The sequence below is a fragment of the Mobula birostris genome, chromosome 3, assembly GCF_030028105.1.
Source record: "Mobula birostris isolate sMobBir1 chromosome 3, sMobBir1.hap1, whole genome shotgun sequence".
NCBI classification, from domain to species: domain Eukaryota; kingdom Metazoa; phylum Chordata; class Chondrichthyes; order Myliobatiformes; family Myliobatidae; genus Mobula; species Mobula birostris.
In genome coordinates, this window is record NC_092372.1 from 95641096 (window position 1) to 95666509 (window position 25414).

The 25414-nt window shown below is 43.5% G+C and overlaps 1 protein-coding gene across 2 annotated transcripts in view; it reads right to left on the reverse strand.

Annotated features, from left to right (window-relative positions):
• Positions 1-13182, reverse strand: part of LOC140195182 (serine/threonine-protein phosphatase with EF-hands 2-like) — a 58727-nt gene extending 45545 nt beyond the window's left edge. For both annotated transcript variants that reach the window (XM_072253082.1, XM_072253080.1), the window contains exons 1-2: positions 13098-13182; positions 364-474 (exon numbers count right to left, since the gene is read on the reverse strand). In XM_072253082.1, the coding sequence (XP_072109183.1) occupies positions 364-418 (55 nt within the window). In that variant the 5' untranslated portion in view covers positions 419-474; positions 13098-13182. The remainder of the gene's footprint in view (positions 1-363; positions 475-13097) is intronic.
• Positions 13183-25414: the final 12232 nt, after the last annotated feature.

Below are 25414 nucleotides of genomic sequence, written 5' to 3' on the forward strand. Positions count from 1 at the left end.
TTTGGGTAAAATAGTACCAAGATATATGGGAATTTAAACCCACAATGGCTACATTTTAATCCTGAAGGAATTGATTTTAGAAGGTGTTCTAAGATCTCTGGAAATTGTGTGTGGAAAGTTATAGAATTATGAAAATAATGATTTGCAACATATAAAGTGTTGAAATCTGTGCTAAGACAACTGGAAGTTGCAGTTACATGATATTGCAAAAGGAAGGCCAAACTTAATTCAACAGAGCAACGTGGATAAAATAGTGCTGACAATATAAATCGTGCTCTAGTCTTATAGATGCCTTCTAAAAGTTATAAAGCTGCTGTATGGCCATATTAATCAGTAGCTGAGTAAGTAATATTCCAGTCTTACCTTTTGCTGCCTTCTTTGTTGAATTAGTTTGAACTCTAGAACTACCACATCCCATGATTTCTTTGTTTTCTAAAATGTCTTTCTTCTTTCACTCACTCTACTTTGCTCAATCTGTAAGATGGAAATGGTAAAAATTCATGAAAAGATTTATTGAAGGTTAAAGCACATATTTAAGCGAGTGTGCAATGGAACAGGCTAGCAGGTGCATTCTGTCCTTGGCACAAAATGTATCACTAAAGACTGATGCAAAGAAGCACAGGCAGAACTTCAACAACTCAAGTGTATAAGGTCTTACATTTAGTGTGCATGTGGAACATTACAAGTGAGCAGAGTGAAATTTCAGAGGGTAAGGGTGGGAAAGTACTTCACTTTGAGCAGAGTGGGGAAAGAATTTAGCTAAAAACAGTAAAATGCTGAAAATGTCTGTCAAATCAGGCAATGCCTATGAAGAAAGAAACGGAATGAATATTTCAGGTTGGTGGACTTTCTCTGAACTTGGGGTATTTGATTGAATTCAGAAATCAAAGGTTGCCACTGGAATTTAATTTTGGCTCTTTTGGTAGGACATATTAAGTTTATACATATTATATCTGTATCTATATATATGCATATAAGAAAGAGTATATGTAGCTTCATATCTGTTATGTGATTGTTGAATGGTTCCCTAGTAAAATAAAATGGACTCTTGGCCTCATAATCTACCTTGTTATGATCTTGCATCTTCTTGTCTATTTGCACTTCACTCTTCCTGTAACTGTTGCACTTTATTCTGCAGTCCATTATTGTTCTACCTTGCGACTACCTCAATAAATTGATCTGATGGACAATATAGAAGACAAGTTTTCCACCGTACATGTGATAATAATAAACTAACTTACCATTTTATGGTGCATGCTGAATAATTATTTGTGTGGGGGAGCCATGCCACTGGTACCCAGCAGCCCATAATCCTGTGCTGGCAGTGATGGGATGGCAGTAACCCTCCAGATTCTTTCACCTTACTGAGTTGAGACTCAGGACCACATGATAATACATCGAATGAGACCCTCCCCAGCTAGCTGCCCCTACCTGCTCTGCCTTGGACCCGACCCAACCCAACCCCCCCATCAAACTCTGTCCTGAGCCAATGTTCCATCAACTCAATGTTCCATCAAACTGAATGTTCCAGCAAACTCAATATATAAGTTTGCTGATGACACAACAATTGTAGGCCGTTTCTCAGGCAATGATGAGTTTGAGTACAGAGAGGAAATTAAGAACCTGGTGGCATGGTGCGAAGACAATAACCTATCCCTCAATGTCAGTAAGACAAAGGAATTGGTTGTTGACTTCAGAAGGAGTTGCGGACCGCACGACCCCATTTACATCGGTGGTGCACAAGTGGAACAGGTCAAAAGCTTTAAGTTCCTTGGGGTCACTATCACAAATGACCTGACTTGGGCCAACCAAGCAGAGTCCACTGCCAAGGCGGCCCACCAGCGCCTTTACTTCATGAGAAAGCTAAAGAAATTTGGCCTGTCCCCTAAAACCCTCAATAATTTTTATAGATGCACCGTAGAAAACATTCTTCTAGGGTGCATCACAACCTGGTATGGAAGTTGTCCTGTCCAAGACCGGAAGAAGCTGCAGAAGATCATGAACATAGCCCAGCACATCACACAAACCAATCTCCTGTCCTTGGACTCACTTTACACCACACGCTGTCGGAGAAGTGCTGCCAGGATAATCAAGGACACGACCCACCCAGCCAACACACTTTTCATCCCTCTTCCCTCCGAGAGAAGACTCAGGAGCTTGAAGACTCATATGGCCAGATTTGGGAACAGCTTCTTTCCAACTGTGATAAGACTGCTGAACGGATCCTGACCCGGATCTGGGCCGTACCCTCCAAATATCTGAACCTGCCTCTCGGTTTTTTTGCACTACCTTACTTTCCCTTTTCTATTTTCTATTTATGATTTATAATTTAAATTTTTAATATTTACTATCGATTTGTATTCCAGGGAGCGTGAAGCGCAGAATCAAGTATCGCTGTAATGATTTTACATTCTAGTATCAATTGTTTGGTGACAATAAAGTATAAAGTATAAAGTATGTTTTATTGGTGATATATGTGGCCTGTGAATCTATCAAAAGTAGACAAGTCTTCCTGAATTCAAGGCATTGGAAGAAATATGTCCATTGGATGGGTAGACAATGCACGTGTACCCAGGCCAGAGCCTTGACCATCCTCTCCCAGAATTTTAGAACTGTCAGCTTTAACATCTTAAATATCTGTCCACAGATTGCAATGAACAATTTAGTCTATATTTGAGACTTCAGTGATGGGGTGAAGGGGAAAGTCATGAAATTTATTACATAATGAATGTATTGCCATAAGTAACTACATTACAGATGCATGCAACCATAGATATACACTCAGTCAGTTATTTCCCCATGACTTCACTCAGCCAAGTGACCATTTTTTGTTTCTGAGCTAAAGTATTGACTGAAAAGACAGAAGGGGCATCAGTGTTCAACCTGTTCAATGTATGGTGAATAATTACTAGCTGAACTCTCTCGGGAGAGATCAGGAGAGGAAGCCATGGCAGACCTTTCACTTTCCAATGTTATAGCCCCACTGTTTATACTTCCACTGTTTGAGTTATTCTGCTTGTAGACTTAAGACTCTGATCCTCAGTATTAATCACCAAACTTCAAAATCTGGACCTCTGTACCTCCCTCTGCCGCTGGAACCTCAACTGGGAGTCCAGTCAGGCAGATTAGTGATAAAATCTCCTCTTTGCTGACGATCAACATAGGCACACCTCAAGGATGTATGCTTGGTCCTCAGCACTACTCTCTGTAAACTCACAGCTGTGTGGCTAGGCACAAATCAAACACCACCTATAAATTTGCCAATGACTGCATTGTTGTGGGTAGAATCTCAGATGACAACAAGCAGGCGTGTAGGAGTGAGACAGATCTGCTGATTGAGTAGTGTCGCAACATCAGCAAGCCTAAGGAATTGATTGTGGACTTCAGGAAGAGGAGGTTGGGAGAACACACACTAGTCCTTATTGAGGAGTCAGTGGTGGAAAGGGTGAGCAGCTTCAAGATCATAGGTGTCAACATCTCAGAGGATCCTTCCCAGGTCCAACACATTGATGCAGTCACACCAGTGGCTTTGCTCCATTACGAGTTTGAGGAGACTCTTGCAAATTTCCATAGATGTATGGTGGAAAGCATTCTGACTGGTTTGCATCACAGCCTGGTATGAAGGCTCCAATGCACAGGTTTGCAATAGGCTGCAAAGAGCTGTGTACTCAGCTACCTCCATTACGGACACAACCCTCCCCACCATCTGAGACATCTTCAAGGGACAGTGCGTTAAGAAGATAGGCATCCAACACTAAGGATGCTCACCATCTGGAACATGCCCTCTTCTTGTTACTATCAACAGGGAGGAGATACATGAGCCCGAAGACTCATACTCATAGCTTCTTCCCCTCCTCTGTCAGATTTCCATGGTCAACACAACAAACTCCTTTTGATTATGTGTTTTATATCTTGTGTTTTTGCTCGTTTTTTTTTGTTACCAGTTGCAATATTTGGTTTTTTTTCTGCATGGGGGAAGGGGCAGAAGGTTTGATGTTTCTTTTCTTTGAATGGATTCCACAGTTCTTTGTTTCATGGCTGTCTGTAAGGAATACGAACTTCAGAGTTGTATACTACATATAGACCTTGAATCTTGAATTCCACGTCATATGTCAATGATCTGATCCTGATTCTAGAATTCAGTTTATCTGATCTTTGTATTGTATAATAATGATAACCACACAGTCTCAAGGAATATCCACATCAGTTCAAGGAGATGGTTAAAAACTGACCATTGATAGTTTTGTAGACCTTGTTGTCCATGATGGTCAGCATTTGGAGCCTTGCACCATCTAACTTAATGGCAGGAGCTCCCAAAAGTGGAGGGAACAGAACACCAGGTTGGAAGTAAACAATCTCACTCAGTTTTAAGGGTGGAAAACACAAAGTTTTCCTCCAGTTTTCGCAGTTCTGGTGAAGAGGAATCATTTTTGATGAATGACTGACTTGTTACATCATTCCAGCATATTGGGAAGAAATACTCCACCCCACTGCCCATGAGACTTTGGATGCAGCTCAAGAAATCCTTTGTTCACTTGTATTCCCACTGAAGTTAAATGTGTGAAGTATGAAATGTGCCTAAGGTAAATTCTGACAGAAGGTGTTTTTATTTCAGGTTTTGAATATTTCCCAGTTTTAACACAATAATGGCTGTGTTAATTTGATATATTTCCAAGGAAGTAAGCTGCTGCTGCGTTAGCAATGCTTACTGGTTATTTTTGACTGAATAGCAGAAACAGAAAGTTCTGCACATAACTACCAGTCAGAGAAGACCTGAGAAAAGAGAAATTCAGAAGTAATGAAAGGCTATCAACTTGCAATGTTAGTCCTGGTTCTCTTTCCACAGATGTTACTTGTTATAAACACAACAAGTTCTGCAGGTGCTGGAAATCCAGAGCAACACACACAAAATGCTGGAGGAACTCAATAGGTCAGGCAGCATCTCTGGAAATAAATAAACAGTCAAGATTATGGGCTGAGACTCTTCATCAGGACTGGAAAGGAAGGGGAAAGATGCCAGAAGGTGAGGGGAGGGGAAGGAGGACAACCTAGAAGGTGATAGGTGAAGTCAAGTGGATAGGAAAAGTAAAGGGCTGGAGAGGAAGGAATCTGATAGGAGAGCAGAGTGGATCATGGGGGAAAGGGAAGGCAATGGGCAGGTGAGAAGAGTTAAGGGACCAGAGTTGGGGAATAGACGAAGAGGGTAGGGGGAGGGAAACTTTTTTTACTGGAAGGAGAAAATGATATACATGCCATCGGTTTGGAGGCTACCCAGATGGAATATAAGGTGTTGCTCCTCGAACCTGAGGGTGGCCCCATAGTAGCACAAGGGGAAGACATGAATCAACATGTTGGAATGGGAATGGGAATGGAAATTAAAATATTTGGCCATGTGGAAGTTCCACCTTTGGTGGATGGAGCAGAGGTGCCTGACGAAGTGGTCCCAAATTTATGACAATATTGAAGAGGGCAGGAGGGAGATTAATGGGGAGGAATGAATGGACAAAGGAATCACAGAGGGAGCAATCCCTGTGGCGGGGTGGGGGGGGAATAAAGATATGTTAAGTGGCAGAATACCTTTGGAGATGGTGCAAGTTGCAGGGGATGATGTGTTGGATGCAGAGGCTCATGGGGTGGTAGGTACGGACAAGAGGAATTCTATCACTGTTAAGGTATTGGGAAGATGGGCTGAACGCAGATGTTCAGGAAATCGAGGAGATGTGGATGAGGGCAGCATCAATGGTGGAAGAAAGTAAACCCCTATTCTTTGAAGAAGGAGGACATCTCTGATGTCCTGGAAAGGAAAGCCACATCCTGGGAACAGATGCAATGGAAGCAAAGGAACTGAGAAAAGGGAAGAGCATTTTTACAGGAGACAGAGTGGGAAGAGGGATAGTTAAGGTAACTGTGGGAATTATTAGGTTTATAAAAGATGTCGGTTGGCAGTTTGTCTCCAGAGATGGAGACAGAAAAATTGAGAAAGGGGATAAGTTGTCAGAAAAGGACCATGTGGATTTAGGGCAGGGTGGAAGTGAGAGGAAAAGTTGATGAAATTGCCGAGCTCAGCATGCGTACATGAAGTAAACCAATGCAGTCATCAATGTGACGGAGGAAGAGTTGGGGAGCATTACCAGGAAAGGCTTGGAGCATGGACTGTTCCGTATAGCCAAGAAGAGGCAGGCATAGCTGGGGCCATGCGGGTACCCACGGTTACTTCGAGTCGGGAGAAAGTGGGAAAAACAAAGGAAAAGTTGTTGAGGGTGAGGACCAGTTCTGTCAGATGAAGGAAGGTGGTGGAGAAGGAGAACTGGTTGGTTCTTTTACTGGGAAAGAAGCAGAGAGCTTTAGGCCATCTTGACGGGCGATAGAAGTGTATAAGGACTGGACATACGTGGTGAAAGTGAGGCAATAGGGGCCAAGGAATTGAAAGTTAGTGAGGAGATTGAGAGCATGAGAGGTGTCATGGATGTAGGTGAGAGGGGACTGAACCAAGGGGAATACAATGGAGTTGAGGTATGAGCACATGGATTGAGTGAGGCAGGAGTAAACAGTGACAACAAACCTACCTGGACAGTCAGGTTGGTGGATCTTGGGTAGGAGGTGGAAGAGAGCAGTGCAGGGTAAGGGAACTGTGAGTCTGGTGGCAGTGGATGGGAGTTCTCCAGAGTTATTGATGAGTTATTATTTCAGATTTATAGGAACTACAATTCATTTGCTATCTAGCAAGCATTGCATTGTTGCCAGATTTTTAATGAAACATGCCTACAAGTAATCTAATGGGTGACAACTTTGAAAGACAGAGTTCTTCGTCCAGACACCTGGTAAGTGGTTAGAAGAGGAACACCAACTAACCTATTCTCCTGAATGAGAATCCAGAGTGGGACTGTATTCTGGGCCCTCATTTTTAAGTGTAGTAATTAGGTTTTGGCCACTTCCTATCCCTTCCAAATCCTGACCAGGATATCTATAACTAGACTTCCCAGTTCCTCGAACATGGGATGTTCCTGTAACACATGGACAGAAGCCACACGCAGGAGTTTTATGGACTTCCATTGCACTCAATAAAGATTGACAAGGTTGGTCTCCTGGGGGGCATAATGCTGAGTCTAACGCAGGCTTGCAGGTATTTTTGCTGTCAGGATAATATTGTTGTTTATATCGAGAAAAAGAGAACAGAATCGGTATCACTGGGATACAAGCTTTGGGATCATGAGCAAGGAGCTGGGATGCCGGCAGCAAGGTTTCACATTTATTTAGTGATACAGCGTGGCCTCTTCAGCCTGGCAACCTCCGACAACCTCGATCTGATCCTAACCCAATCACAGGACAATTTACAGTGACCAATTAACCTACTCAGAATCAGAATCAGGTTTATTATCACCAGCTTGTGACATGAAATTTGATAACTTAGCAGCAGCAGTTCAATGCAATACATAATCTAGCAGAGAGAGAGAAAAAAATAATAAATAAAATAAAACATAATAATAAATAAACAAGTAACTCAATTACGTATATTAAATAAATTATTTAAAATGTGCAAAAACAGAAATACTGTATATTTAAAAAAGTGAGGTAGTGTCCAAGGGTTCAAAGTCCATTTAGGAATCGGATGGCAGAGAGGAAGAAGCTGTTCCTGAATCACTGAGTGTGTGCCTTCAGGCTTCTGTACCTTCTACCTGATGGTAACAGTGAGAAAAGGTCATGCCCTGGGTGCTGGAGGTCCTTAATAATAGACACTGCCTTTCTGAGACATTGCTTCCTCAAGATGTCCTGGGTGCTTTGTAGGCTAGTACCAAAGATGGAGCTGACTAGATTTACAACACTCTGCAGCTTCTTTCAGTCCTGTGCAGTAGCCCCTCCATACCAGACAGTGATGCAGCCTGTCAGAGTGCTCTCCACGGTACAACTATAGAAGTTTTTGAGCGTATTTGTTGTCATGCCAAATCTCTTCAAACTCCTAATATATCTTTGGAGTGTGGGAGGGGACCAGAGCACCAAGTAAATGTGTGCTTCCTACTGCATCACATAGTGATTCCTGTTAGTGGGGAGGCTGGTGCCAGGAGCACACTGGGGGTCGTCATATTGCAAATGGCCAGCAATATTTAAAAGCAAACTGCATCTCCTGAAGGAGAAGGGTGGTGGTACTACAAGAGAGGGCAGTGTTCTGAAATATCCAACTGAGCTGAGGTACTTTAAGTAACTGATGAATTTGTGAGACAGCAAACACAAAGTTCACTGGCAACTTAGATCTTGGTGGGAGAGTCAGAAAGGAGGAGTGCCCTCTTTCCAGAAAGAGACAAGGGAGGCCTCAGTCCCATGGCAGGGGTGTGGATCAGTGTCAGCAAGGATGACCCAAAACGTGAACAGTGTAGAGCTAGGTTCAGTGATCTGAAATTGGTCCAGTTCTACCACTGCCTCACAGTTCTTGAGACCTGGGTTCGATCCTGACTTCTGGTACTGCATGTGTGGAGTTTGCAGAATCACTGTGACTGTAGGAGATCCCTCAAAGTTTCATCCTGCCTTTGGACATCATGCTGGCCTATTGATTAATTGTCTCTTGTAAATTACCCCTTGTGTAGGTGAGTGTTAGGAGGGGAGTGGTTAATCTGCATGCAAGGGAGAGTAGGTTGACCAGAGGTGAGTAGGTGGGTGAAATTGATGGGGCTGCTCTGGAAACCAGCAGAGACTCAGTGGGCTAAATGGCCTCCTCTTATGTGGTTTGGAAATGTGAGAAAACGTGTTACTAAGGTGAAAGAGGGGGATATTAAACCAAATTATAGTTGGGACACCCCATGGCGCTTGTCTTCTCAGTACAACACTGGGCAGGGTCTCCCATCAACAAAATTCCTTAAATACTGTTCATCCTATGGGGATTTCCATCCCTCCACCCCTCACTGTCTGCACCTGGTTACAGTAACATCCCACTGACCTCCATCACAAACTCCAAAATGGAAATACTTACCTCTCCCCTCTGATCTCCCCGCCCCCAGAATTCCCACAATCTCACACCTCACTCCCCTTGATCTCCCCCACAAGCCCCCAAAATCTCCTGATCTCCTCCCCCAATATCCCCTCCACATTCCGCCTAATCTCCCGCTCCCCACGACACTCGTCCTGATCTGCCTCCCTCACCACGCCACACCCTTAACCCTTCGGTTGCCTGGTCATCAGTGTGACCCCTTGCAGGAGAACCATCGGTGGTGGCCTGGCAGCTAAGTTCTAGAGTACATGTGATCGCTAAGTGGGGAGAAACTGTGAAAAGAGATGGTGTGTTCCTTGTTGGAGGGGGCACAATATTCGAAATAAAAACTCATGCAGTCTTTTTAAGATGGTCTGAATGCAAGTCACTTATAAAGCTGGAAAATGTTGGGTAATGGGCTACCTTGGGTTAGTTGAGGGGCTTGTCTCTGTAATGTGCTGTAACAGCTAAGGGTAATGCATGGTTTAATACAGCCTCCACATACCTCACAAAGTGCTGGAGGTTCTCAGCATGTTAGGCGGCGTCTATGGAAATCAGAATCAGGTTTAATATTACCGGCAGACTTCCTGAAATTTGTTAACTTAGCAGCAGCTGTGCAATGCAATATATGGTAAATATAGAAAAAAAATCAATTACAGTAAATATATATCTATATGTATATTAAATAGTTAAATTAAAAGTAGTGCAGAAACAGAAAAATAGAGAGGCAGTATTCATGAGTTCATTGTCCATTTAGAAATCAGATGGCAGAGGTGTAGAAGCTGTTCCAAAATCACTGAGGCTTCTGTACCTCCTTCCTGATGGTAGCAATGAGAAGAGGGCATGTCCTGGATGATGAAGATCCTTAATAATGAATGTCACAGCCCACAACTTAGACTGTTTATTAATTTCCGTAGATCTTGCCTGATTTGCTAAGTTCCACCAGCATTTCATGTTTGTTGCTTTGGATATCCACCATCTGCAGAACTTCTCTTGTTTATTAATATACCTCATTATATCAGTAACAATAAATATCATACTAAAGTGGCCCAAGCACAGGAGTGTGGATTGGTTACAATGCAGGAGGTGATGGAAACGGGAAATAAGCAAATGAATGTTCGAGTGGGTTTAGACAGTTTGAGTCAGCATTGGAGCAAGTTTTCCATAATAAGACCATAAGACAAAGGAGCAGAAGTAGGCCATTCGGCCCATCGAGTCTGCTCCGCCATTTTATCATGAGCTGATCCGTTTTATCCTATTTAGTCCCTCTGCCCCGCCTTCTCACCATAACCTTTGATGCCCTGGCTACTCAGATATCTATCAAGCTCTGCCTTAAATACACTCAATGACTTGGCCTCCACTGCTGCCCGTAGCAACAAATTCCATAGATTCACCACCCTCTGACTAAAAAAATTTTTTCGCATTTCTGTTCTGAAAGGGCACCCTTCAATCCTGAAGTCATGCCCTCTTGTACTAGACTCCCCCATCATGGGAAACAACTTTGCCACATCCACTCTGTCCATGCCTTTTAACATTCGAAATATTTCTATGAGGTCTCCCCTCATTCTTCTAAACTCCAAGGAATACAGTCCAAGAGCGGACAAACGTTCCTCATATGTTAACCCTCTCATTCCTGGAATCATTCTAGTGAATCTTCTCTGTACCCTCTCCAATGTCAGCACATCCTTTCTTAAATAAGGAGACCAAAACTGCCCACAGTACTCCAAGTGAGGTCTCACCAGTGCCTTATAGAGCCTCAACATCACATCCCTGCTCCTATACTCTATTCCTCTAGAAATGAATGCCAACATTGCATTCGCCTTCTTCACCACCGACTCAACCTGGAGGTTAACTTTAAGGGAATCCTGTACGAGGACTCCCAAGTCCCGTTGCATCTCAGAACTTTGAATTCTTTCCCCATTTAAATAATAGTCTGCCCGTTTATTTTTTCTGCCAAAGTGCATAACCATACACTTTCCAACATTGTACTTCATTTGCCACTTCTCTGCCCATTCTTCCAATCTATCCAAGTCTCTCTGCAGACTCTCCGTTTCCTCAGCACTACCGGCCCCTCCACCTATCTTCGTATCGTCAGCAAACTTAGCCACAAAGCCATCTATTCCATAATCCAAATCGTTGATGTACAATGTAAAAAGAAGCGGCCCCAACACTGATCCCTGTGGAACACCACTGGTAATCGGCAGCCAACCAGAATAGGATCCCTTTATTCTCACTCTGTGTTTCCTGCCAATCAGCCAACGCTCTATCCACATATGTAACTTTTCCGTAATTCCATGGGCTCCTATCTTGTTAAGCAGCCTCATGTGTGGCACCTTGTCAAAGGCCTTCTGAAAATCCAAATATACAACATCCACTGCATCTCCCTTGTCTAGCCTACTGGTAATTTCCTCAAAAAATTGTAATAGGTTTGTCAGGCAGGATTTTCCTTTAAGGAATCCATGCTGAGTTCTGCCTATCTTGTCATATGCCTCCAGGTATTCTGTAACCTCATCCTTGACAATCGGCTCTAACAACTTCCCAACCACCGATGTCCAGCTAACAGGTCTATAATTTCCTTTTTGCTTCCTTGCCCCCTTCTTAAATAGCGGAGTGACATTTGCAATCTTCCAGTCTTCCGGAACCATGCCAGAATCTATCGACTTTTGAAAGATCATCGCTAATGCCTCCACAATCTCCACAGCTACTTCCTTCAGAACACGAGGGTGCATTCCATCTGGTCCAGGAGATTTATCGACCTTTACCCTATTCCGCATCCTGAGTACTTTCTCTGTCGTAATTGTGACTGCGTACACTTCTCTTCCCTGCCACCCTTGAGTGTCCGGTATCCTGCTGTCTTCCTCAGTGAAGACTGATGCAAAATACTTGTTCAGTTCCTCTGCCATCTCCTCATCTCCCATTACAATTTCTCCAGTATCATTTTCTATCGGTCCTATATCTACTCTCACCTGTCTTTTACTCTTTATATACTTGGAAACGCTTTTAGTATCCTCTTTGATATTATTTGCTAGTTTCCTTTCATAGTTAATCTTTTCTCTCTTAATGACCTTCTTGGTTTCCTTTTGTAAGGTTTTAAAGACTTCCCAATCCTCTGTCTTCCCACTAATTTTTGCTTCCTTGTATGCCCTCTCCTTAGCTTTAACTTTGGCTCTGACTTCTCTTGTCAACCACGGTTGCATCTTTTTTCCACTTGAAAATTTCTTCTTTTTTGGAATATACCTGTCTTGCACATTCCTCATTTTTCGCATAAACTCCAGCCACTGCTGCTCTGCCGTCTTTCCTGCCAGTGTCTCTTTCCAGTCAACTTTGGCCAGTTCCTCTCTCATGCCACTGTAATTTCCTTCACTCCAGTAAAATACCAACACATCAGATTTCGGCTTCTCTTTTTCTAATTTCACAGTGAACTCAATCATGTTATGATCACTGTCTCCTAAGGGTTCCTTCACCTCAATCTCTCCAATCACCTCCAGTTCATTACACAATACCCAATCCAGTACAGCCGATCCCCTAGTGGGCTCAACAACAAGCTGTTCTAAAAAGCCATCTCGCAGACATTCTACAAATTCTCTCTCTTGAGATCCAGTGTCGACCTGATTTTTCCAATCTACTCGCATGTTAAAATCCCCCACAATTATCATAACACTGCCCTTCTGACAAGCCTAATATCAAAGGACTAATTTCTGTGACTTACCTCCTCAGCGCAGAAATAAACCACTCTAGCTTAAGCCTTATTAACCTCAATTAGAGCTCGGTTAATGCACATCCAGTTCCTGTTCTGGTTGAGTTAGTGTATGGCACTGAAAGAAAGGGCAGCTCAGTAGCGTAGTGGTTAGCTTGACGCTTTTACATCTCGGGTTGTTTGGAGTTTAGAGTTTGATTCTGGCGCCATCTGTAAGGAGTCTGTATGTTCTCCCCTTGTGACCATGTGTGTTTCCTCTGGGTGCTCCAGTTTCCTCCCACAGTCCAAAGATGTACTAGTTAATACATTAACTAGTCATTGTAAATTGTCCTGTGATGAAACTAGTATTAAGTAGGTGAGTTGCTGGGCTGGAGGGGGTCTGTTCAGTGCCGTACCTCTAAATAACTAAATAGACAAAAAGAGTAATTGAAATAATATTACCTGGTGACCGTTGACTGTTTCTTCTTCACAGCACCATGTCTCATTGAGTGACAGTCAGCATTTGAACTTGGCTGCGGTGTTCACTCAGATGTGAAACACTATGAAAAAGCCCCTTGTGCTGGATGCGAGCTGAAGCAATTTCTATTTCCTATCACAGTAAGGAGCTCAGATTCTAAGGCAGGACAGATGAATCTATGTTCAAGTGCTCCTTTGACAGAAACATTATATTTCTGCTCCTCCCTGGTAACAGGTTGAGTAACACAACAGTACGGTGCTTATTTTAAGCTGTTCTAAATGTCCTCACCTTCCCATGTGACTAGTTTAAATAAGACAGCATGACTCAATTGGATTGGGATTATAGAGAGATTTTTTCCTCCTTTAAATCTCCTGCTTTTTTTCTACAGCCATTGACACAGTTTTGTACACAAAACCAATGAAACTTGTGTGAATGCTCTGGAATAGATTTAATCAAAATTTCTTAGACTGTCACTGAGGTTATGAATTTCCTTTTTAATATCTGTTCCTGAGACACACGAGAGTTGAAATTCTTTGAATGTGCCCTGCCAACCAGATAATATGGTTTTAGAAATCCTTATTATTGCTGATAGTGTCATCACTACACACAAGGTAGATTACATAAGGCACTAAAGTTTACAGGGGATCCTAATGCTTAAACAAAATTGATAAGGAGTTAAAATGTTAATTTTAATTTGGAAATATTACATTGCTATCACATTATTTACAGAAACCCTGGCGTGCTCTAATTATAATACAACATGAAAAATATCATTTGATAGACTAATCTTTAAAGACATATTAATGCAGCATAGAAACAGTCCTTCAGCCCACCAAGACAATGTTGGCCATCATTTAGACCGATTCTTTATTAATCTCATTTTATCCTCTCCATGTTCCATCAGCTGTTTGCAGATTCTATCACCCACCTACAAACTGGGGGTCATTTACAGAGGCCAGTTAAACTACCAACCTGAACAATTTTGCATGATGGGAGAAAACAGGAGCACCTAGAAGAAAATCACACAGTCACAGCAAGTATATACAAATTCTACACAGGCAGCACTAGCGGTCAGGAATGAACTGAAGTCACTGGAGCTGTGACATCTGTCCCTTTGCCGCTCAAAGTTACCGTACAAGATAGGAGGTCCATCGGCTGCAAGGGGAACAGAACTGATCAATGCACTTATTTGGAAAGAAATATCATGTTTACATTCTTTCTGCAGGTTTGTCTTGCAGACATTTAACACCACCTTCATTTAAATCTGGTTGTCAGCGATGTGTCTGATGATTTTGATGAAGGAACAAAGTTTTACGTTGAAGTTTGCTGATAATCCAAAGGTAGGTCAGAAGGTAAGTTGTGAGAAATACATGAAAGAGTTTGCAATTACACTGAGTGGACACAATTAGAAGAGGTGGAATACAGCATGGAAAAATGTGAGGTTAACTGCTTGGGTAAGAAAAATAGGGAAAAATAACAAAATTCCGATGTTGTGAGTTTATTTCATGTTCATATGATATTAGTGTCCTTGTAAAACAACCGTAAAAGGTTAGTATGCAGGTACAGCGAGGTATAGAAGGCTATGGATTAAGGCTGGCAAATAATATTAGTATAGATGTGTAATTGATGGTCAGCGTGGAGCCCGATGAATCTGCTGTCATGCTCTCTGAGCAAGTACTGAGGCAGGGAAATAGCACAGTGGTTTTTTTATCACAAAGGGAACTGAAGAACATAGTTTAACATAAACCTGCCTTAATAGAAAGTTCAGTAGTGTGAACCCTTCTTCAGATATTTTAGACACTGAGAAGCTTAATGGGGTAAACACAGAGAGGATCCTTCAACACCAGCAGCTTTTTTTGGGGGGGGGGGTTCATCTAAAACCTGTATTTGTCAATTGTTGTCTTAACGAGAGTCATTAAGCCCTTATGCTTTCTGTTTAATCCTGTTAAACATCCAGTGCAGGGTACCCCTGTGGCCATCCCCCTCAACAACAGGGATACCAGTTTGGATTCTGTTGGGGCATGACCTAGCAGAGGAAAGTCACAGTGCTCAGCTCTCTGGCACTGAGTCTGACTTTGTGACTCAGAAGGGAAGGGGGGAGAAGAGGCGAGCTCTGGTGATAGGGGATTCATCAGTTAGGGGAACAGAAAGGACGTTCTGTGGGTGAGAATGAGATTCCTGGATGGAACGTTGTCTCTCAGGTACCAGGGTCCGGGGCATCTTCGATCAAGCCCTCAGCATTCTTAAGTGGGACAGAGGTCATGGTCCAGGTAGGAGGAGTGATGAGGTTCTGCAAAGTGAGTTCAGGGAGTTGGGTGCTAAGTTAAAGGACAGGAACACCAGGGTTGTGATCTCAGGATTGTTACCTGTGCCATGTGCTAGTGAGGCCAGAAATGGGAAGATTATACAGTTTAACATGTGGCTAATGAGTTGGTGTAGGAGGGAGAGCGTAACATTTTCAGATCATTGTGCTCTCTTCTAGGGAAGGTGGGACCTGTACAGACAAGACATTTTGCACCTGAACTAGAAGGGGATTAATATCCTAGTGGGAATGTCTGCTAGTACTGCAAGGAGGTTGGGTGTGGGGGGCGGTGTTAAATTAGAGTTGCAGGCAGATGGGAAACAGAGTGTTAGAACAGTTAGTGGAGAGGGTGTGGAGATAGATGTTGGGAAGACCTCAGACAAAATCAGCAACCAAAAAGTTGAGTATGGTGCGATTAATGTCCTAAGCTGCATATATTTCAATACATGAAGTATTGTAGGAAAGTCAGATGAGCTCAGGACATAGATCAACACATGGGATTACGAGTTGTAGCCATTAGTGAGACTTGGTTGCAGGAGGGGTAGGATTGGCAGCTCTATATTCTGGGGTCCCGTTGTTTTAGATGTGACAGAGTGGGGGGATTAAAGAGGGAGGGGTGGCATTACTAGTCAGGAAATATGTCACGGTAGTGCTCGATCAGGACAGACTGGCGAACTCATCTACTGGGGCACTATGGGTGGAACTGAGGAATACTAAATGTACAACCACGTTAATGGGCTATATTATAGACCACCCAACAGTCCCAGGGATTCAGAGGAACAAATTTGCAGAGAGATCGCAGTCTGTTGCAAGGTTGTTATTGTAGGTGATTTTAACTTTCTACATTTTGACTGGGACTCCCATACTGTAAAAGGACTAGATGGGGTAGAGTTTGACCAAATGTGTTCAGGAAAGTTTCCTTAATCAGTACACGGAAGTCCCAACGAGAGAGTGTACAATACTTGATCTCCTATTAGGGAATGAGATAGGGCAGGTGTCAGAAGTTTGTGTAGGGGAACACTTTGCATCATAATGCCATTAGTTTCAAAGTAAATATGCAAAAAGATAGGTCAGGTCTGCAGGTTGAGATTCTAAATTGGAGAAAGGCCAATTTTGATGGTATCAGAAAGGATCTGGCAACTGTGCATTGGGGCAGGCTGTTTTCTGGCAAAAGTGTACCTGGTAAGTGGGAGGCTTTCACAAGTGAAATTTTGAGCATACAAAGCTTGTTTGTGCCTGTCAGAATAAAAGATAAGGATATAAAGAGATATTGAGGCCCTGGTTAAGGAAAAAAGGAGGTGCATAGTAGGTATAGGCAGGTATGAACAAATGAGGTGCTTATGGATTTTAAGAAATTCAAGAGAACACTTAAAAAAGAAATCAGGAGAGCTAAAAGAGGGCATGAGGTTACTAAAGGAGAATCCTAAGGGTTTCTCCAGATATGTTAAGAGCAAAAGGAGTGCAAGGGACACAATTGGTCCTCTGGAGGATCATAATGGTAATCCACGCATGGAACCAAAAAACATGGGTGAGATCTTGAACAAAATTTTTGTATCTGTATTTACTCAGGAGATAGGCACTGAATCTATGGAAGTGAGGCAAAGTGACACCAACTTCATGGACCCTATACAGATTATAGAGGAGGAGGTGTTTGCTTTCCTTAGACAAATTAGAGTGGATAAAGCCCCGGGGCCTGGCAGGTTGTTCCCTCAGACCCTGTGGGAAGCAAGTGCAGAAATTGCTAGGGCAGTAACAGAGATACTTAAATGATCCTTAGTGACTGTTGAGGTACCAAAGGATTGGAAGATAGCCGATGTTTTTCTGCTGTTCAAGAAAGGCTCTAAAAATAAACCAGGGAATTATAGGCCAGTGAGCCTGACATCAGTAGTGGGAAATTTATTTGAAGGCATTCTGAAGGGCTGGATACGTATGTATTTTGATAAATGTGGACTGATTAAGGATAGACAGCATGGTTTCATGTGTGGCAGGTCATGTCTAACCAATTTTAGAGTTTCACAAGACAAAGGAGTAGAAGTAGGCCATTCGGACCATCGAGTCTGCTCCGAGTTTTTTGAGAAAGTTACCAGGAAAGTTGATGAAGGCAAGGCAGTGGATGTTGTCCTATGGACTTTAGCAAGGCAGTTGACAAGGTCCCACATGGGAGGTTGGTCAAGAAGGTTCAGTTGCTCAACATTCAAGATGAGGTAGTAAATTGGATTAAACATTTTCTTGTGGGAGGGGCCAGAGGATGGTAGTAGATAGTTGACTCTCTGACTGGAGGCCTGTGACTAGTGGAGTGCAGCAAGGACTGGTGCTGGGTCCATTGTTATTTGTCCTCTATATCAGGGGTCCCCAACCTTTTTTGCACTATGGACCGGTTTCATATTGGCAATATTCTTGTGGACCGGCCGACCCTGGTGTAGGGTTGCCAACGGACAAGAGTAGCAGTCAAATACAACAGGAATTCTGCAGATGCTGGAAATTCAAGCAACACACATCAAAGTTGTTGGTGAATGCAGCAGGCCAGGCAGCATCTCTAGGAAGAGGTGCAGTCGACGTTTCAGGCCAAACAAAGTCCTGATGAAGGGTCCCGGCCTGAAACGTCGACTGCACCTCTTCCTAGAGATGCTGCCTGGCCTGCTGCGTTCACCAGCAACTTTGATGTGTGTAGCAGTCAAATACGTCGTGTTTACCCGGAGAAAGACTACAACGACCATGAAGCCTTGCACGTGCACCAGTGCGCATGCGTGAACTGCCCATGCGTGTACCTGCCGATCTTTTCCCCTGCAAATCGTTTTTGGCGATTCTGCTCGGGGTGGGGGGCGGTGGTTGTTAATCATGACCGGAATACAGGTGAGAAGTGGCTAATACACTCAATGTCATTTGTAAAAGGGTTTATCTAATGAATTTAATATTAAACACACAGCGCATATTTTCCTCGCATGAATATAGTGATGAGTCAATTATCAGGAGAGCTTGAAGTAAGTGTTGAACGAACTTCCAGTAGAAGTGGCAGAAACAGGTTCGATATTATCATTTGAAGAAAAATTGGATAGGTATATGGACAGGAAAGGAATGGAGGGTTATGGGCTGAGTGCAGGTCGGTGGGACTAGGTGAGAGTAGCATTCGACACGGACTAGAAGGGCAGAGATGGCCTATTTCCGTGCTGTAACAGGTGAATTGATTATGGGGAGCAAGGACATGGCAGACCAATTGAATAATTACTTTGGTTCTGTCTTCACTAAGGAGGACATAAATAATCTTCCAGAAATAGTAGGGGACAGAGGGTCCAGTGAGATGGAGGAACTGAGTGAAATACATGTTAGTAGGGAAGTGGTGTTAGGTAAATTGAAGGGATTAAAGGCAGATAAATCCCCAGGGCCAGATGGTCTGCATCCCAGAGTGCTTAAGGAAGTAGCCCAAGAAATAGTGGATGCATTAGTGATGATTTTTCAAAACTCGTTAGATTCTGGACTAGTTCCTGAGGATTGGATGGTGGCTAATGTAACCCCACTTTTTAAAAAAGGAAGGAGAGAGAAACCGGGGAATTATAGACTGGTTAGCCTAACGTCGGTGGTGGGGAAACTGCTGGAGTCAGTTATCAAAGATGTGATAACAGCACATTTGGAAAGCAGTGAAATCATCGGACAAAGTCAGCATGGATTTGTGAAAGGAAAATCATGTCTGACGAATCTCATAGAATTTTTTGAGGATGTAACTAGTCGAGTGGATAGGGGAGAACCAGTGGATGTGGTATATTTGGATTTTCAAAAGGCTTTTGACAAGGTCCCACACAGGAGATTAGTGTGCAAACTTAAAGCACACGGTATTGGGGGTAAGGTATTGATGTGGATAGAGAATTGGTTAGCAGACAGGAAGCAAAGAGTGGGAATAAACGGGACCTTTCAGAATGGCAGGCAGTGACTAGTGGGGTACCGCAAGGCTCAGTGCTGGGACCCCAGTTGTTTACAATATATATTAATGACTTGGATGAGGGAATTAAATGCAGCATCTCCAAGTTTGCGGATGACACGAAGCTGGGTGGCAGTGTTAGCTGTGAGGAGGATGCTAAGAGGATGCAGGGTGACTTGGATAGGTTGGGTGAGTGGGCAAATTCATGGCAGATGCAATTTAATGTGGATAAATGTGAAGTTATCCACTTTGGTGGCAAAAATAGGAAAACAGATTATTATCTGAATGGTGGCCGATTAGGAAAAGGGGAGATGCAACGAGACCTGGGTGTCATTATACACCAGTCATTGAAAGTGGGCATGCAGGTACAGCAGGCGGTGAAAAAGTCGAATGGTATGCTGGCATTCATAGCAAGAAGATTCGAGTACAGGAGCAGGGAGGTACTACTGCAGTTGTACAAGGCCTTGGTGAGACCACACCTGGAGTATTGTGTGCAGTTTTGGTCCCCTAATCTGAGGAAAGACATCCTTGCCATAGAGGGAGTACAAAGAAGGTTCACCAGATTGATTCCTGGGATGGCAGGACTTTCATATGAAGAAAGACTGGATGAACTAGGCTTGTACTCGTTGGAATTTAGAAGATTGAGGGGGGATCTGATTGAAACGTATAAAATCCTAAAGGGATTGGACAGGCTAGATGCAGGAAGATTGTTCCCGATGTTGGGGAAGTCCAGAACGAGGGGTCACAGTTTGAGGATAAGGGGGAAGCCTTTTAGGACTGAGATTAGGAAAAACTTCTTCACACAGAGAGTGGTGAATCTGTGGAATTCTCTGCCACAGGAAACAGTTGAGGCCAGTTCATTGGCTATATTTAATAGGGAGTTAGATATGGCCCTTGTGGCTACGGGGATCAGGGGGTATGGAGGGAAGGCTGGGGCAGAGTTCTGAGTTGGATGATCAGCCATGATCATAATAAATGGCGGTGCAGGCTCGAAGGGCCGAATGGCCTACTCCTGCACCTATTTTCTATGTTTCTATGTTTCTATGTAATTGTTATATGGTTATGTAAGTCAATAGCATCATAACATTTTAAGTAACGTTTGGATATTAAACACACAGCACATATTTTCCCCGTATGAACATATAAAATCATTGCAACACATCAATATCGCTGAATCAGTGGGAGCTCTGGGCTTGTTTTCCTGCAACAAGACGGTCCTATCGAGGGGTGATGGGAGACAGCGATACTGGAAAGGGGTTCCTTATGTCCAGTCTATTCCGCAGTTTAGTTTTCGTTGCATTCATTGCAGAAAACTCTGCTTTGCAGAGAAATGTTGGAAATGGAAGCAACATTTTCAGTGCTTCCGTGGCTATCTCAGGATATTTAGCCTTGACTTTGATCCAGAATGCCGGCAGAGATGTTATGTCAAACATACTTTTCAGCCCGTCGTCATTTGCAAGCTCGAGGAGTTGATCTCCTTCCTGCGCTGACATGGATGACGCGTGCGTAATGACCTCGCATGCGTAATGGCTCAACAGTGGCCGTGACAGGGAATGAGGAAAGGTTTCCTCGTGGCCCGGAATGGAATGAGGAAAGGTGCCGCTGACAGGGAAAGGTGCTGCCCATGACAGGGAATGAGGGAAGGTGCAGGTGACTCATATTGCCAAATCATATCGTTTCCTCGCGGCCCAGTAGCACATGCTTTGCGGCCCGGTGGTTGGGGACCGCTGCTCTATATCAACAATCTGGATGATAATGTGATTAACTGGATCAGCAAATTTGCGGATGACATCTAGACTGGGGATGTAGTGGACCACAAGGAAGGCTATCATGGCTTGCAGTAGGAAATGGACCAGCTGGAAAAATGGTTGAAAATTTTCAGATGGGATTTAACGCAGACAAGTGTGAGGTGTTGCACTTCGGCAGGACAAACCAGACATTGTAGGTCTTCCACAGTGAATGGTAGGGTACTGAGGGGTATGGTAGAACAAAGGGATATGGGAATATAGGTACATAATTCATTGAAAGTGACTGCACAGGTAGATAGGGTCGTAAAGAAAGCTTGTGGCACATTGGCCTTCATAAATCAAAGTACTGAGTACAGGAGATGAGATGTTTTGTTGAAGTTGTATAAGGCATTGGTGAGGCCTAATTTGGAGTATTGTATGTAGTTTTAGTCACCTTCTTACAGGAAAGATGTTGAAAGAGTACAGAGAAAATTTACAAGGATGTTGCCGGGTCTGGAGGACCTGAGTTATAAGGAAAGATTGAATAGGTGAGGGCTTTATTCCTTGGGACATAGGAAATCGAGGGATTTGATATAGGTATACAAAATCATAAAGGATATAGGTAGTGTAAATGTAAGCAGGCTTTTTTTCACTGAGTTTGGATGGGACAGCAACCAGAGGTCATGGGTTAATGGTGAAAGGTGAAAATTTTAAGGGGAATATGAGGGGAAACGTCTTCACTTTGAGGGTCCTGAGAATGTGGAAGGAGCAGCCAGTGCAAGTGGTGCATGTGAGCTCGATTTCAACGTTTAGAGAAGTTTGGATAAGTACATGGATGGTAGGGGTATGGAGGGCTATGGTCCCAGTGCGGGTCAAAGGGAGGAGGCAGATTAAATAGTACTGCACGGATTACATGGGTCAAAAGGCCTGTTTCTGTGCTGTACTTATCTATGACTCTGTGATTATAGTAAAATGGACGGATGAATGGACAAAAAGCCTGTACTTGATTATTTTTCTGTATGACTTTAAATACTCCTCTTTGAGAAAGCAACCAGTGAGTAAGGAGGCAATAGGATTGCACTAACTTGTTATATTAATGGTTCAATGGGAGATTCTGTACCTACAGTATGCAAACGACACACACAAAATGCTGGAGGAACTCAGCAGGTCAGGCAGCATTTATGGAAATGAATAAACAGTTGACATTTCGGGCTGAAGCCATTCTTCAGGACTGGAAAGCTAAGGGGGAAGATGCCAGAATAAAAAGGTGGGAAGGGGAGGGGAAGGAGGCTAGCTGGAATCTAGGTGGGAAGGGGAGGGGAATGAAGTAAGAAGCTTGGTGGTGATAGGTTGAAAAGGGCTGGAGAAGAAGGAACCTGATAGGAGAGGAGAGCGGACCATGAGAAAAAGGGAAGGAGAGGGTAGGCCATCAGGGAGATGTGATAGGCAGGTGAGGAGAAGAGGTAAGATGCCAGAGTGGGGGAATTAAAGAAGAGGGAAGGAGGAGGAAGAAAAAAATGACCAGAATTTGGTTAATAATCATTCCTGAACTGATAGTGTGGGACCCAAGGCTTCTGTACCCCTTGCCTGATGGCAGTTGTGGCTTGGATGTTGGTCTCCTTGATGATGGTTGTTGGTTTCTTGTGGTAGCTCTCCTTGTCAGTATGCTGAGTGATGGGGAAGACTTTGCCTGTGTCGTATTGAACTGTATCTACCTTTCTGCATCCTCTCTAGTTCCACCCGATAGGGGTAGCAAGACCAGAGTATGACTGGATGATGGGTGTCCTTGATGGATGCCAATTTCTTATCGGTGCAAGTCTTTCCATTTTAGCCAAGGAAGAAGAGAGGCAAAATTAGTGAGGCTGTGGCTGTTTGTTATGACCTTGTACCATTCTGGAACCTATGCAATCTTCTGGCCTAGCAGGGGGAGGGTAGGGGCATTGATACTCTATTGCAAAGCTGGAGGAGGTTCTGTTATATCTTGAAGTAAAAGAATAGCGGAGATTAAGTCTTGTTGTTTAAGAACACACACCAGTCCTCATAGAGGGATCAGTGAGCAGGTTCAAGTTTCCTGAGTGTCAGCATCTCTGAGGATCTATCCTGGTCCTAACCTATCGATGCAGTTATGAAGATGATGCTGGGATGGATCTCTCTGCTGCTGGAGAAGGAGTCTGTGTGGAGGCCCATTGTTCGCTGTGGCCTGCAGGTGGGCCCCTGCATTTGAGTCGTATCTCTCTCCCTGTCTCGATGCTGTTGAAGGATGTTACCAAAGTTCTGCGTTTAATGGATTGGACTATGGACTGTGGACTTTTTCATTTTCATGGTGCTTATATTCTGTGTTTTCACTGGCTCCTTCTCGTTGCTGTATGGTGTGTTTTGTTCATTTTTGTGTGGGGCAGGGGGGTTTGGGGGTGGTTGATCGTGTTGCTGTTCTTCTTAGTGTATGGGGCAGATTTTGATGTTTTCTTTGTTTCGTGGCTATCTGGAGAAGACAACTCTCACAGTTGTATACTGCATACGTACCATAGGCATCCATTAGTCTCGTGAGACCATGGATTTGCGCCTTGGAAGGTTTCCAGGGTGCAGGCCTGGGCAAGGTTGTATGGACGACTGGCAGTTGCCCATGCTGCAAGTCTCCCCTCTCCACGCCACTGATGTTGTCCAAGGGAAGGGCACTAGGGCCGATACAGCTTGGCACCGGTGTTGTCGCAGAGCAATGTGTGGTTAAGTGCCTTGCTTAAGGACACAACACGCTGCCTCAGCTGAGGCTCTTACTAGCAACCTTCAGATCACTAGACTGACGCCTTAACCACTTGGCCATGCGCCAACACTGCATACATACTTTGATGTGAAATGAAACTTAGAATCTTTGAACCCTTGGACTCCCATCCCTGGGAAAACCCATTATTCATTTTCCTCCCATCCAACACACCAGGATTCACTACAGTCTTTTGCTGCCCATTACTTGGCCAATTTTCAGTTATCAGTCACTGAATCCAATAAGAAATAAGATGAGGAGAAATAACTTCATGCAGGATTTTGAGAATTCTCTCATTACAAGGGTGTGGAGACCCTTTCAGTGAACTCATTGAAAAGAGATGTTGAGAGTTTGCTGGATACTGTAGGAATCGTGGGGCATGGGGGTAGTGCTGGAAAATGTGACTGACAATGAAGAGCCAAAATGTGGATAAATGGCAGGACAGGCTGAAAAGGGCAGATAAAAAACAGCTGTTGCCTCACTTCTGTCAGAAAACATGATACAAAATATCTGAAAGCAACATTTGAAAAGGAGAGAGTTGAAGATCCTCAGTCTATTGGATTGGTGGTTCAGTCACAGAACTCTAGCCTGCCATGCAGGAGGCCTTGAGTTCAAATCCCAATGAATGCAAACTGTTAGTTTTTACTCCTGCCTCTCCTGCACGTCCACATTCCGTGTTCTTCCATCTATTAAACCCTCTTTATCCGCTCCTCCACACCATTTGTTTAGTGTTTTCCTCCTACAACTTTGCAACAGCTGCTCAAGCTCACAACTTTCTTTCATCTCACTTAAACACTTCGGAAGTAGCACTGACACATGAAAAATGTTGAGTTAGCCACTTCGATGCAAGAATCAATAAGAGCTGAATATTTTATGAAAGGAGGCAGATTGGATAATGTTGGTTTTCAAAGGGGATCCAGATGTCTTTGAATATTACTCTTAAAAAGACAACATAGAGGTGCGCCAAGTAGGAGGAGAAGCAAATGGTATGTTGGCCTTTGTTACCAGAGAGTTTGAGTTCATAAGGTCATAAGACCATAGGAGCAGAATTAGGCCACAGCCCATCGAGCCTGCTCCAACCATTCCATCATGGCTGATTTGTTCTCCTTCTCAACCCCATTCTCCTGCCTTCTCGCCATAACCTTTGACACACCTACTAATCAAGAACCTATCAACCTCCCCTTTAAAATATACCCAATGACTTGGCCTCCACAGCCACCTGTAGCAATGAATTCCACAGTTTCACCACCTAAGAGCTAAAGAAATTTCTCCTCATCTGTGTTCTAGAGGGACATTCCTCTATTTTGATGCTGTACCCTCTGGTCCTAGACTCTCCCACTATAGTAAACATCCTCTCCACATCCACTCTATCTAGGCCTTTCAGTAAGTTTCATTGAGACCACCTCATTCTTCTAAGTACAGTGAATACAGGACCAGAGCCATCAAACACTCTTCATACATTAACCCTTTCATTCCCAGAATCATTCTCATGAATCTCCTCAGATCTTCTCCAATGCCAACACATCTTTTCTTAGATAAGGGGGCCAAAGCTGCTTAAAATACTCCAAGTGTAGTCTGAAGCCTCAGCATTACATCCTTAT